Genomic DNA, 13,520 nt, shown 5'->3' with positions numbered 1-13,520 from the left:
AGAGATTTCGTCGTTCAGGCCTGTGAAAATAGCATCATGAATTTTACGTTGTCAAAACTTTCTTCTTGTCAAATAGCTCTTATTTTCTGTAAGGACCTCGAGAAGAGAAAAATCTTCTCTAACTGAAAGAAAATTATGCTGTCAATATGAGGCTAAACAATGAAGTGCTAAACAAAATCCTGACAACTGGAAGATTTTGTGGGGAACTTTTGTCTGCTGATGTCAGTGTAAGTTACTGAAGTATTTTATATCCTTGTGAATCCTGCATGACCTCGTGCAAGCTGCAGAACCTTAGCATTATGCAACAAAGCACTCAAGGTTTTCACTGAGACTTGTACGTGGACTTTATCGTTAGATCTTACAACTCCCTACGTAACGCAGGAACAACTTAAAATGGATTAATGTAGGGACTTGGTGTTTTGCCCCATGACCTAGCAGTGAAACAAAAGGGTACAACGATACAAAGCAAACATGTGGAATAGCTTGTGAATTGTTTCAGTGAGAATGTCAGAGAAGCTGTGGAAGAAACAATGGGAGGTGAATAATTGCCAAGTTGGAATATTGAGACAAAGTTATTTTTTATCTAATATTCCTTAGAAAGCTAACTGCTGCCTAACTTACTGACCTTGGGCTGGACTCCAGGTGTGAAAGGGTTTTGCTACCTCTTCTTCCTAACAGGAGTGATACGGTCCCAGTGTAAAAGCCGGGGAACTGAGCACGCAGTACAAAGGCTGTAACTGTGATCTCGCTGTCCTGCTTGAAGGGGAGAAGCCCCCAGCTAGACAAGAAGGGCTGCTGGTCTCTCGTAGTTAAAGCACAGATCAGGTGGAAGCCAATGACATCCCTAAACCTGTTTTTCTTCCACTGTCATGTAATGGCACGTGGGTTAGCAAATGCAGCTTTTTTATTTGTTGTGTTAAAAAAGCCGATGGAGCAGTCTTATCAGCTTTCTTCTGTGATCTTATTCTTTGTGGTCTGCACTGAATCAAAAGGGCCCCCAATAAGGTGAGTTTTGGCCAGATTAAAGAGGGACTTGACTGCAAGCTTGATTTATGATAATTAAAGGAAAAACAAGTCAGACAGGATGCTGAAATTTGAGGCCTGGTAATACATGCAAACAGGGGGAAGCTGCTGTTGTTGTTCATCTTCTTGGCACTTTGTTTTCCAGCAGCAGAAGCTGTTGTGTTTTGTCTCCTCCAAACAAGAACTAATAATGATCTGCTGGATGGACTAGCAAGGGTGCCTTGCTTTTGCTGAAGTAGTTTTTTTTTTTTTCCTTAGCTAAAAAGGAATATATTTTTGGAAACATTTTGCATCTTGTTTCTCTCTTTCCTCTCCATTTTATAAAGCATCCTGTATGGAATGCTGCTTGGTGTCCAGGGTGCTTGGTTGCTCCAGCTGTTTGGAAGACAGGTCAAATAGCATGCTCAGAGTGTAAGAATGGCTGCTCTGGTGCAAGGGGAAGTGAAAAACTGACATTCGTGTGCAAGCAAACTACACTAACCTTCAAACTAAGGCGGGTCTGCTTTTCCCTCAAGCCCCCTTGAAGCTGAGGCGAAGTGCTATGACCGTATAGAATATCAAGGCAGTCTCTACTCAATTATATGAACGCTGGACCATCACAAAGCAGCTGAAATGGATTGGGCAATTCAGCCTTTGGACGTTACTGGCCAAGTGGCTGCACAGGGCTCTGTAACGCCGTACTTGATAAAGAAAGCAAAATTCAAGGAGGGAGGTCAAGTGAGCTGGTCTGTTCTCAGTACTTCTGTGCAAACTGTTTCTTACCATGCCGCGTATACTGAGCTATTTTGCAGAATAAACCACTGAACATCTAACCCAATTTCACTACCATATGAGGATTAGACATGGTAATACCTCTCTTGAGCCACTTCTGAGGATTAGCTTCAAAAATCAAATTAAAATGAGGCAAACCCAAACAGACTGGGTAGTTCCACAATAAGGTGCAATGCTCATATTCAGTAATCATCATCTGTGCCTCTTGCACTTAATATTACTGTGTGCAAGTAGCGTTATAGTACACCTGCAGTGTGTGGTAAAGGTGAGAAACTCTTCGGGTATGGCACATCAGTATATTAAGGTCATGAGGCCTTAATTGCCCGAGTATTCCTGCTGTAGTAAAAAATCTATTTGAGTTTGTTTATTTGCAAGCACTGAGGGGGAAATACGTGATTTTTACCTCACCTTTTTGAGGAAAAATGAGGGTGAGAAGCATAACGTTCTCCAAGCAGGACTGTGTGCTATGACATGCAGAAGTGGCCGCAGGACTGTGAGTGTGCGTCTTGTTTTTCACTCCTACACAAGTCATTATTTTTTATTCTTTTTCTCAAGTGTATTTAAAGGCAAATGCTTAGATTGATGGGTTTGGTTTAAAAGAAACGACCAGTGAGTGTAATAAAGTGTTTGTCTAAACAGGTACCTTAGAACAAAATACGCAAACCTGGTTCTGAGCAATGGCTAGAAACAAGAGCTATCCAATACATTTTAAATTCTCTTTGGAGTCAAATGCTAATACAGATATTGATTTTAACATGTAACTGTTGAAAGGCACACAAACAAAACTTGATTTACCAGATTAACAATTCCTGTTGTCTTAAATTAGCAGGGAAAATTACATACTGTCAGCAGTATGTTTGCGCTGTTCTGCGTTGCTTTCATTATACAGTAAAATGTGAATCGCAAGCCAAATCAAAACTCTTTAATACAGAGGCATAATAAGAGGTTGTTAATCTCAAATAATAATTAAAAATATAGAACTGGAATACTATCAAGTACCTAAATCTCCTGAGATGACAAACAATAAGGAAAAAAATCAGGAAGTTTGTAAGCAATTTACAAGGCAGAGAAAGATGCCTGTGACAGAGACACACTGGTGATCTGGAGCAGTTTAACAGCACCTGCAACCCAAAGCAGGCAAGGAACAGCAAGGTGGTTTTCAGCAACATTCTTGATTAAGATAATAAGAACATTAATGGAATAGTTTAGGACTACACTTCCTGAATATGCCACTCAGTGCAACTAAAATAATAAGCAGAAAATGAAGACAAGTTGCTAGGAATGCTTTAGGTGATCACAGAAAGATAACTGGACTTTACAAGTACATGGCATTGTTTTCTCTCCTATCTTTACATTATACGAACACTTAAAAACTGTGACAGTCCTACTCCAGTGCCATTTGTAAAATAAAAAGAGCATTGCTTCCCTAATTCACTGCTGGCTGCTCTCAAGCTTCATAGTGAAAACATTGTTACACAATCAGGTTTTCTGAACATGCTGCCTTCTCCAGACAAACAATAATTAGCATCCTAGATAGCAAGAAAACAGTAGCGCTATAAAGGCACTATAACGAATGCAAACTCCGTTCAGTGCAATCGATGTAGCTAATTACGTATCCATGCTCCCTGGACAGCAAAGGCCATATTTATTAATACGATGAATCTATCCCCTTGCAGCAGAAGGGCAGCCTGGCAGTCTTTCTCTGCCTGTTATGTCACAGAAGCAGGGGGGGAGTACTGCCCCATGTACACAGCTATGCATACAGCTGCACGATTTATTACTGTGAGAAAAAAGAGCTTAGCGGTGAACAGTTTAAGTAGTATTTGATGACCCTGGCCCTTGTACTGACAGTCTGTGTTACTGCATCTTCCCTTTGCTCGTCTTTCTCCCTAGACTGAGAAGCTCGGTGTGGTTTACTTGTCTGTGCTGATATGCTCCTAAACCAAAACGTACGGGACAGCTACCCTCAAGCCAGGCCTGCGCTCCTCGCCGATGCTGCCGCTCACCCAGGCCAGAGCAGGCCTTTTGCTGCAGCACCGGCAATGCACCGATGGCTGCAAACCCCATGGTTTTAAGGCTCCGCCGAGACCCAGCGGCGCGGGTGCGAAGGTGCCGGCGTTTCTTCTCCGGAGTCCGCTGAACGCCCGAGCCTCCCTCCTTCCCGCGCCGCCGCTCGAACAGTCCCTTCCAACCGCCCGCCGAGCAGCGACACGGCCACCGGGACGGACGAGCACGCAGGGGCCGCTGGAAGCGGCAGGCGATGTTCGGCCCCCAGCGCGGTCCTACCAGGGGCAAGCCGCAGGCAAGCCAACCCCCCCAGTGCCACGCACCGGCGCGGACAGACAGCTGGGGGTGCCGGCTAACGCGCGGAGGGATACCGCGCTGCCGCGTCAGCGCACACATGTAGGTCCGGCCGCTGCCGCCATTTCGTGGGAAGGCGGTGGCTTGTCGTCAGCGCAGCGCGCCGCCGCGCCCAGGCGGCTGCCGCAGCGGAGCCGGCGGGCAGCCCCGCTCGGGCAGCGGCAAGGAGCGGCACCGCGGAGCCGCTGCCCTCGCCGGGGCGCCCGCGGGCCGCCCCAGAACCCTCCTTGCGCTGCGCCGCCCCCCGGCGCGGCACCGGCGCCTACCGCTCGCGAGATCATCCCCGTCCTGAGCGGGGCGGGGCCACAGCGCGCACCGGCGGCGCATGCGCCCGGCCCACCCGGCGGCGGCCGCGCCGCCCCTTCTCCCTGGCCCTGGGGGGGGGGCCCCTGGCGGCGGCGTGTCTCGCCCGGCCCCGCCCCTCCTGCGGCTCCGCCTCCTGCCTTCCCGCGGTGCCTGGGCCTGGCCGGCGGCGTCTGCGCTGGGCTCTCTCGTCCTCTCTCTCTTTCTCGGGCGGGCGGCGCCTCTTCTCGGCTTCCCCCCTTCTACCCCACACGCCCTTCCTCCTCCCGGTGGTGACGGGAGGCGGCGGAGCAGCGCGGCGGGCGGAGCGCTCCCCGGCAGCCTCTCTGGCGCACGGCCTCACTGCCCGCAGGGCTCTGGGCGGCCGCCGCGCTCCGGTCGGGCGCCCCCCTCGGCTGTTTCCGGAGGAAGGAGAAGCGCAGCTGCCCCCTCCCCCTCTCCGCCTTCCTCCCCCTCCTCCTCCTCGCTTGCTCCCTCCCTCCCGGCCCCCCCTCGGCGCGAGCGGAGCGCGGAGTCACCGCGGCGCACAGACGGGCCCGGCGGCGGCGGCGGCACTCACACACAATGGCGCTGAAACGCATCAACAAGGTGAGCGCGGCGGCTCCTCCTCCGCCTGCCCCTTCCACCCCCCCACCCCGGTCTCTCTTCTTTTTTTCTCTTTTTTTTTTTTGGTTAATTTTTATTTTCAGTTTTCCGTTCCCGTTCTCCGCCCGGGAGCAGAGGGGTACGGCTTCGGGGGAGGTACCCGCCGGGGGAGGGGGAGAGGCAGGAGGCCGGCGGAGCAAGGCCCGGCAGCGGCCGGCTGCTTCCGGCGAGGCCGCGGCCCGGCTGGGGCGGTGAGGCCTCTCTCTCCGGGCCTAGGCCCGGGGCTTCGGGGGTCGGCCAGGGCCACAGCGGGCGGGCGAGTGGGGGACTCGGTTGGGGCCGGGGCGCGGCTCGGTTGAGGCCGGGGTGCAGGCGGCGCCGCTCCCGGGGACACTCAAATGTCAGTGCAACCCAGAGCCTCCCCGGCGCGGCGGTGCCGTCGCCGCCACTGTCCCTGCGCCGCCGGCCGGCCCGGATGGTGCCGGTACGGGTGTGCCGGAGAGGGTTTCGGTCCGATCGCGGCCCTCCCCGGGGCAGGCAGCCGGCCTCTGGGGCCGGTCTCTCCCCGCTGGCGTGCAACTTCTTTCCCGCATTGTAAGATGGCGGCGGGTTCGCCTAGTTGGGGCTCTTTCCGGGATCTCTCGCTTTCTGCAATAGCATGACACACACACCACGCACCGCCGCGCTCCCGCCGGCTCCGGAGCAGCTGCCGCCGCGCCATCCTCTCCCCGGGTTCCCCCCCTCCGCCCCGGGGCCGGCTCGGCCCTCCCGCCGCCCGGGGATCGCGGGCCGCCTCGCCTCGCCCCCCGCGCCGGGCGGGAGCGCGCTCCGCGCCGCCGCCTCCCCGTTGCACAATCGGAGCCGGGTGGAGCAACTTCGCGGCTAACTCGGAAAAAATGCCGAGGTGATGAAAGTTTTCTTCTTGTTGGGCTTTTCAGTTGTTGGTTTTGGTTGGTTTTGTGCTTGGTTGGGTGCCCCCCGCCTTTTTTTTTCTTTTTTTTTTGGGGGGGGGATGTGTTGGGGAGTTTTTTTGGTGGTGTTCTTTTTTCAAACCTCTTCCAGGGAAGAAGGCTCCTGACGTGAGGCTGCACTTGGGCAGATTTTAGGGTTTCTCGGCGGCGGCGCTTCGGGTTCGGGAATGGCTGAGATGTAATTGCAAACGCCATGGGAGCGCAGTGGCGTTACCGGGAAGTCGCTGTTGATCTGTGCTCCTTCGCGAGCTACGTGGAGCATTTACGTATTTCAAGAGCTGAGAGGAGTTTCTTGGTCATCTCGTAGGCTGCCAAGATGGCAGAAAGTCACCGTGTCCTGAAATCGGTGAACTAAACTTCCGCGCACAAAACACCTTTTGGAGGCAGCGTATAAAGTTTGCCGCTTGTTAGTGTACTTTCACATCACTTTGGCAGCGCTTGTGGGCACATTTTAGTCAAAAAGAGGTTATTTATGATTTATTAGTGAAAGGACAGTTCTGTCATCCCTGAAAATCCTAAATCTATTCTGGATTAGTGCTAGCTAGGACAATTGTCATTCAATTACGGTTGTGCTCTCAGAAGAATTTCAAAACAATTCCTTTTGAATCTGCCATCAGAACTTGTTCCCCTGTATTAGTGGATGATATCACTTGAGTTGAAACACAGCTAGGATACTCCCTGGTATGCTTTGTCATCAACTCATGCTTATGAAACACACTCAGGCGCTGCAGGTAAGAATTTATTGTCAAACATGAACTGAGGCAAACCCCCACTTAGGTAGTCATCTGGTGGTCAGAATCTTAAAACGATTCAGCATGACTCTTGAATCAGTAAGTCATCTCTTTGACTTCAAGGCCTTGGCCTGTTGTGTGCAGTGTCTTGTCCTTACAGCAGTGTACTTACTGGTCCTTACACTATACCGTACTGTGTAGTATGAAGCTTCTTCCTTTGACCAGTGCTACAGTTTAGGATTGGTGGGATGCTTGGGTTAGGAGGGTCTTTTGGGGGGTTTTTTGGGTTTTGGTTTTTTGGGTTTTTTTTTTGGTTTTGGTTTTTTTTGGTGGTTGTGGGTTTGAGGGGTTTTTTTTTATTTTTTTAGATGTGCTATTTTTAATCAGTTTACACTGTTACAAGATACACTTCCAAATTCATACATGGTTTACAGTTTTCATTTTGTATTTGCCAACCTGGAAAGTGACATTTTGCTAAACTGAAAGCACTACTTGCAAGCACTGCTTGCAAGTTGCTTTCTTCCCAAGCATGGTTTCCAGTACAAGTGTTTGCTGGGATTGAGACTGAAATCCAAAAATAGCAGGACTAACTTTGCAACGAGACGGTTGTGAACTTAGATTTTAATCCTGCGAACTGTTAAGACAGAGAATGGCACGCTGTCACCCGTGAGCTGGGATCCCCTGTCTTCCAATCCTAAGGTCACAGATCAGACCTTGAAACTCTCTGCTTCCTTGTAGTATGCTGTTGGCACTAGATCAGAACAGGCTAAAGAGAGACCAGGACCTCAGAACATTGTAATCACACATAGCTGATTTAGTCTGACTTGTGGTATTACCTGTCAGGACTAGAATTTGTTGTCTCCTGCAGCAGATGACATCCCAAATGCATCAGTGAAGGTTTTTTTCAGTCTGTTTGGCTGACTCCCTCTTTGTGGAATTGATACATCAAGCAAACCAAAAATTTTTATTATATTGCGTAAATCAAGACTTTCAGACTGTGTCAGTGTGTGTAAATTTAATCTGAAGTATGTTATACTTTCAGGATACATCAACTCCTACTTAACACATAACTGGCAAATTCTACTTTTGGCTTGCAAATGAAAGCACATGAGTATTCGTGTGTTATGTATTGGGTTATCTCCTTCTGGAACACCCTTTCTAAAGCACTCTCCAGACTGAAGTAGTTGTCAGGTACACAGCCAGTCCCAGAGAGTTTATGTTATGCTGGAGCTCCTGGTTACATCTGTGCCATCTGCTCTGAGGGCAGCCTGTGTTTGATTGGCAAAACTCTGCTTTTATTTGTACGGCCTGCTTTGCACAAGAGTGGCAGTTGTTTTATTATAGCAAGCAACTGCTTTTGCCATGGAATAATGTGAACCTACAACTTAACTGTTTCTTGAGGATGAATTTTTTCCCCAACTTCCCCCTCCCCCCCCAATTTTCAACAAATTCATGTTGACTTATGAGCTTGTATCTAAATGCTTGACACATGCTTGTGGCACATGGTATTGCTCTGAAGTGTCGAGTGGTACCTGCTAAATGCACATCCTGTAATTGCTGCAGCATGTTGGCACTTCCGCTTCAAATGATGATGATCTGGTAGCAGGGGAACATTTATGTAGGAGTACGGTATTGGGAAGGCGTAAAATTGAGAAAACGTGGGGATATTACATCATTGATGCACATCCATTTTATCACTGCTATACACGTCCATTAGAGTGAGGTAGTATGAAAGGCCTAAGTGGTGATCTTGATAGGCTAAAAGTAGAATTAATACAGGAGATTAATACAGGAGATGTATGCATGAAATCTCTCATCGAAAAATCCTTAAAAAAAAACTTGTGCCTACTATGCTTTATGTCCATTTGGTTAAGCATAGCACAAGCTGGCATCATTATGTCAGGGTATTTTAGTAGAAAATCTTAGGTGGAGTTGACATCCTGGAAGCTGAAGGCTGAAGGTGGCAAAACCATTTATTGATACTTAAGTACATATTGAAGGCTTCCATTTACAGTGGTGGAGTGGAGAATAAATAACTTTTCTTCAAGGCTATGGCCTCCAGTGCTTCTGGCTGTATAATTGCAACTTTAACCCCCTTCTTCCTGATGCTCATAGTAAGAAGTGCTACTAACCCTGGTGATAACCATAATATTTTTTTGAGATTGGCTGTAATACGCAGCAATAAAGGCAGCATGGAATTCTGCATTAGTTTAACCAAAGGTGTAGCTTTTGGAGAGGTGGTTTAATTAAAGAATTATAAAGCCTGCTTATTACTTTTGTTTTAAAATGCTACTTTTTTCTTTTGAACTTAGTATGAAGCTAAAAAAAATAGCTAAACTAGAAAAAGCTGTTTGGAATTAAGTTTTCTTCTCCAGATGAAATCTACAATACTTTATTTCGCAGAGTCTTGGATTTAGTTTGCTGGGCTTACTCAAAATAGTTCAATAACTTGAAGTTACGTGATTGATCTTTCGCATTGAGTGAATGTCTAGAAGCAAGTCTGGAATTGTCTGCTCAGGGGCTCAGGAGGTTAAAATTAACTAGCTAATGAAATACATTTCATGAGCTTAGTTAAAATACTTTAAACCTTTGTGAATGCTCTCTGTATGTATTGAATTTCCTATTTTACTTCAGTTACTTCTTAGTTATCCAGGGGTAGACCAAGTCTTGCCTCAAGTAGATAACGCAGTGAAACTATGGAACCCACTGGTTAGAAGGGTCGTGTTGAGCCAGAAGGCAGTGGTTGATTTTAAATATTCAAATGTCAGTAATGGAGTTTGGGAAGCACTAGTATCAAAGAACTTCAGTCTTTTTTAAAAGACAGAACAGAATTATTCATCATCAGATGAAAGCTGTCATCACTTCCATTCTGTTTAAGATTTAGCTGACCCAAATAGTCAGAAGTGACATTTATACTGTGAAGTGAATATCAATAAAATGGAAATATTGCTTCTTAATTGGGTAGGTTTGATACTCATATTCAGGTCCAGCATTTACTGTTACAGTCTTGGACGTGTTTTAAGAACTGGTCATTTTTTATGGGAGGAAAATTAATGCTTCTTTAACCAGAAAGTTTGGACTGCAATAGCTTAAGATTTCTCCTGTTAATTGGGCACTAGGCTTGTGAAACAAGTTCCCAGTCAGCGCAGATCTTTCAATGTGTGCATTGGAATGGGGAGAGAAGGGGATTCTAATCTCACTTAAGTCATTTACAGAACTTCAGAGATCAATATTCCATTAGATGGGTACTTGTTGCAAACTTTAATAAAAGCAGAGTTCTCCAGTATGTTAAGGATTTGCGTGGGATAATGTACAGGGTAAAAAGGTTGTCCAGCCAACGTTTTCTTTATCATCATTCCAGCTTTTAAAGATCCGCTTTTGAAAGTAAGCCAATGCTTTTGCTATTATTCCCTGTGTGAGTTTCTTCTACAGAAGAGCTGATGTAGAACTCCACAGAATGAGCTCCCTTCAACAGCCTCCCCAGCCTGTAACCAGCTCTGGAGCACTAATGCCTTTCTTTGCGCACACACATTAATGGAGGAAGGAGGGGGGAAGGATGTAAACAGCTGTAAGTAGCAGCTGTTGAATACAGAGCAGTAAACTGCCTCTTGCCAAAGGCGTCTCTGTTCCTTGTGGAGGCCACCTCTAGCCTGGCATCATTGCTACCTGGGAATGTTTTCTCTGTATCCACTGGGTTGAACTGTTGAAGGAGAGAAGGGGTGGAGGTTCTTAACCTTGTCCGAGATGTCAAGTAACAATTGGTAAGGATTGGAAAAGGGTAGATCTTTTGTGTGATTCAGATTAGGGCATCGATACGCAATCTCCAATAAATCTGTTGCGGATATTAAGGTTTTGCCACTTAACTATTGCCCCGTGTTTTTTGCATAGGTCCCTCCCCTGTACATCAGAGCTGGCAGATGGGTGTGTGGCCTGCACTTCAGCAATAGGTCTGGTATTTCAGTAGAAGCTGACTTTTGTTGATAGTTTAGGCTAAGATGTTGTAGCTTACATTGAAAAGGCTGAGTGCCAGGCATGCGTTTTCTCCTCTGACTGATGTGATGTAGTAACCTGCCACTGTAACGTGCAGAAAAAAATAAATTGGTATGAGAAATGAAAGAAGCAGCGAGAATGTAGATATGATTGCAGTCAGCAGTGCATTTTATACCTAGTTGCTTTTTATCAAGTTGGCTTTACCAGAAGAGTCTTTAAAACCATGTTGCATTGCTCATGCTGGGCAGTTTTGTAAACTTCCTGAATCTAAATTTAACACCTCAAACTGAAGCACAGGAGCTCTTTTAGAAAAACTTTCACTTCAGTGTGCTGTTCATGGGGCAGTGACCTGACACACTGAATGCGGTAGGTTGTGTTGGGGAAGCCTTGCAACGAAAAATTAGTTAGAATTACATTCTCAAGTTTAAATTGGTGTTATGCCTTTGGCAGCCCTTCATAAAACACCTGGATGTAGGTGAGGTTTAACACTGAAAAATGAGCCAAATGGCATTGCAGGATGCAGGACTGAAAGCTAAAGAGGTAGAGGGGATTTTTTTTGTAATTTTGTTTAGACATTGTTCAGAGCCTTCTTACCAACAGTAAACTTCAGTATTGAAATTCTGAGTACAGGAAGCCTTTGTTCTGAACCTCATCCCTTTGAGATGCGTGATATGGTAGACATATTAAAGATCTCCTGCAGCTTTTTCCAGTGTAATTGTAATGGGTTTTTTTACTCTGGTTTTAAGTGAGCAGGATGGGAGCATTGCAGACTGCTTTGCAAATGTTATGGCCTAGCGAAAAAAGGAGGAGACAAATGTTTAATCCTTTCCACAAGCATCTGGACACCAGAGTTGCAAACTGAAGTGAGCACAGATGCTAAAATGCTTTGGGTCTTTCCAATGGAGGGCATGAGGATTGTGTTAGGTGCTCAGTGACCTCTATAGTAAGCTTTCTCTGTAACCTGGACTTAGGTTGGCCATCACTTCTGTGAGCTCTTTTAGGTTTCTAGTAAGTGTGTGTCCTGCTCTTATGCAGTAAATATTTCCCAACATTTGCTGGCCTATTTGAATAAAAATGCCAGATAATTAAATCAGATAACCACAAACTTTATCCCTTTTAGGCTTAGATTTTATTTCTTTTTACTTTGAATAATACAGAATCTCCTGAATGAGAGTTTGCCAGATGAGCAATGGCCCCCTTCCGTTCCCCTAATTCAGACTGTGGTCTGTTCATAAATACACTTTTAAACGATTTTCCTTAGTTATATATATATATATATTTAGCATTTTAAAGACTGTTGTAGAAATCAGTGTTGTCTAGGTAGCCAAGGTAGAAGTCAATTCTTAAGAGCAGCTGCACTCCAGAAACAGGCTTTGTTTGTGTGTTGTCTTGGTTGGGTTTTTTTTATGCTCTCGGCTCAGTGTGAGCTGATTTTGTGTGTAACTACCTAATCCTATAGGCAGGCCTTAGTTTTGCGTCTCTACCAGTAGCTGTTCAAAACGCAGAACCATTACGAAGGGTAGTTATGCACAATAGCGTAATGTGGTAGGGTAATTGTTCAGCTGTAGATAAGGTGGTGTAATCATCCCCACATAGTTGTGTTCATGCACTGTACCTTGATGATATATTGCAATAGCATTCATATGTATCTTTAGATTCATATAAAACATGGACTGGTAAAAGCCAAGACAGCTTTTTAAAAAGGAGAGATGATTTTCAGAGTTCATTAGGTTAAATAATTAAATTTCAGACTAATATGTCAGACTACATCTAAAAATGAATTCACCACACTTATTACAGATGTGTTGTTACAATGTTAATTTGGTAGCTTTCTGTTGTATGATTTTCCTTTCCATACGTTTCCTTGTGAACATGGAGAATTCTTGTACTTTTACTCAGAAAATGCAGACTTACTGAGGTTAAGTTATTAAAGCTGGATGTGGTATCTACAGAAAACTTGTCCCATATTCTCCCGGTCCCCAAAATTGTTTGTGGAGGCTTGGCAAACTCTAGGAGGCCTCTCACATAGAGTGCAAGGCAGTGCACAGAGATGCTACTTCTGGTTGATGCGTCAAATGCTGGTGGCTGAGTTTCTGCTGTATGTTCCTGTGTCTGTCACAAGCTGTGGGCAGCCTGTTGGAAAACTATCAACATAACACTGCCAAACCCAAGCATCTAATGAGTGTTAATCTAGCATTTGTGTGAAATTGTCTATCACAATGCCAAAATCTCATTCCTGAGTGGTAGCCATCAGGCCAGAGCGCCTTACTTTGAATATAAACTTCTTTCCAAGTACATCACTTCACATTTCTCTGTACTGAATTTACTGTCCCTTTGTTTTAATTTGTTTTCCTTCTGTTTTGTTTAGCTACGTGCATCTTGCAGCTTCTCTTGTGGCCAGTTTACACTAGTTATCTTCTTCTCTGAGGGCTGCATTGTAGTCCTGGGTCACAGAACCAAAGATCATTGTGGTTCTTGCAGGGAAAATCTCCATGTGAACAGTATGCTTAGTTTCAGGGTCCAATATTGAAAAGCTTGGAAAAGCCAGGATTAAAATACCAGTTACTGAACGGATAGGTGGTTAAGCAGTGCTTCACTTAACGCTTTTCCCTTCAGTGTACTTCAGTCAGCGTGCACAGCCCTTATCCTACACTGAGCATACGTGTTTTTAATAGCTCTGTTATTTTCAGGGAATTGTATTTGTCATAATACCTTGGAACTGATGTGTGTAAAGCAGTCAGATTTTCTTGAATAAGACGGTGGCTGTGAGTTTTGATTACTCTGG

General features: G+C 46.0%; 1 protein-coding gene across 5 annotated transcripts in view; it reads left to right on the top strand.

Moving 5' to 3' along the window:
- The window catches only part of UBE2D3 (ubiquitin conjugating enzyme E2 D3), a 37,760-nt gene that overhangs the window by 9,507 nt on the left and 14,733 nt on the right, over positions 1-13,520 (top strand). Inside the window, exon 3 of one of the 5 annotated variants that reach the window (XM_030492167.1) lies at positions 1,350-1,762. The exons of 1 other annotated variant lie outside the window; for it this stretch is intronic. Coding sequence is in view for 1 of the 4 variants with exons in the window: in XM_030492163.1 (XP_030348023.1) it covers positions 5,023-5,046 (24 nt within the window). In the remaining 3 variants the exon portion in view is untranslated. Of the gene's footprint in view, positions 1-1,168; positions 5,948-13,520 lie in introns of those variants that run through there. 3 more of the 5 variants (XM_030492166.1, XM_030492163.1, XM_030492169.1) reach the window with 3 other exon arrangements.

This window comes from Strigops habroptila, chromosome 7 (assembly GCF_004027225.2).
Source record: "Strigops habroptila isolate Jane chromosome 7, bStrHab1.2.pri, whole genome shotgun sequence".
Lineage (NCBI taxonomy): Eukaryota > Metazoa > Chordata > Aves > Psittaciformes > Psittacidae > Strigops > Strigops habroptila.
The sequence above is the reverse complement of the archived record's forward strand: the minus strand, read 5'-3'. Positions and strand labels throughout refer to the sequence as shown.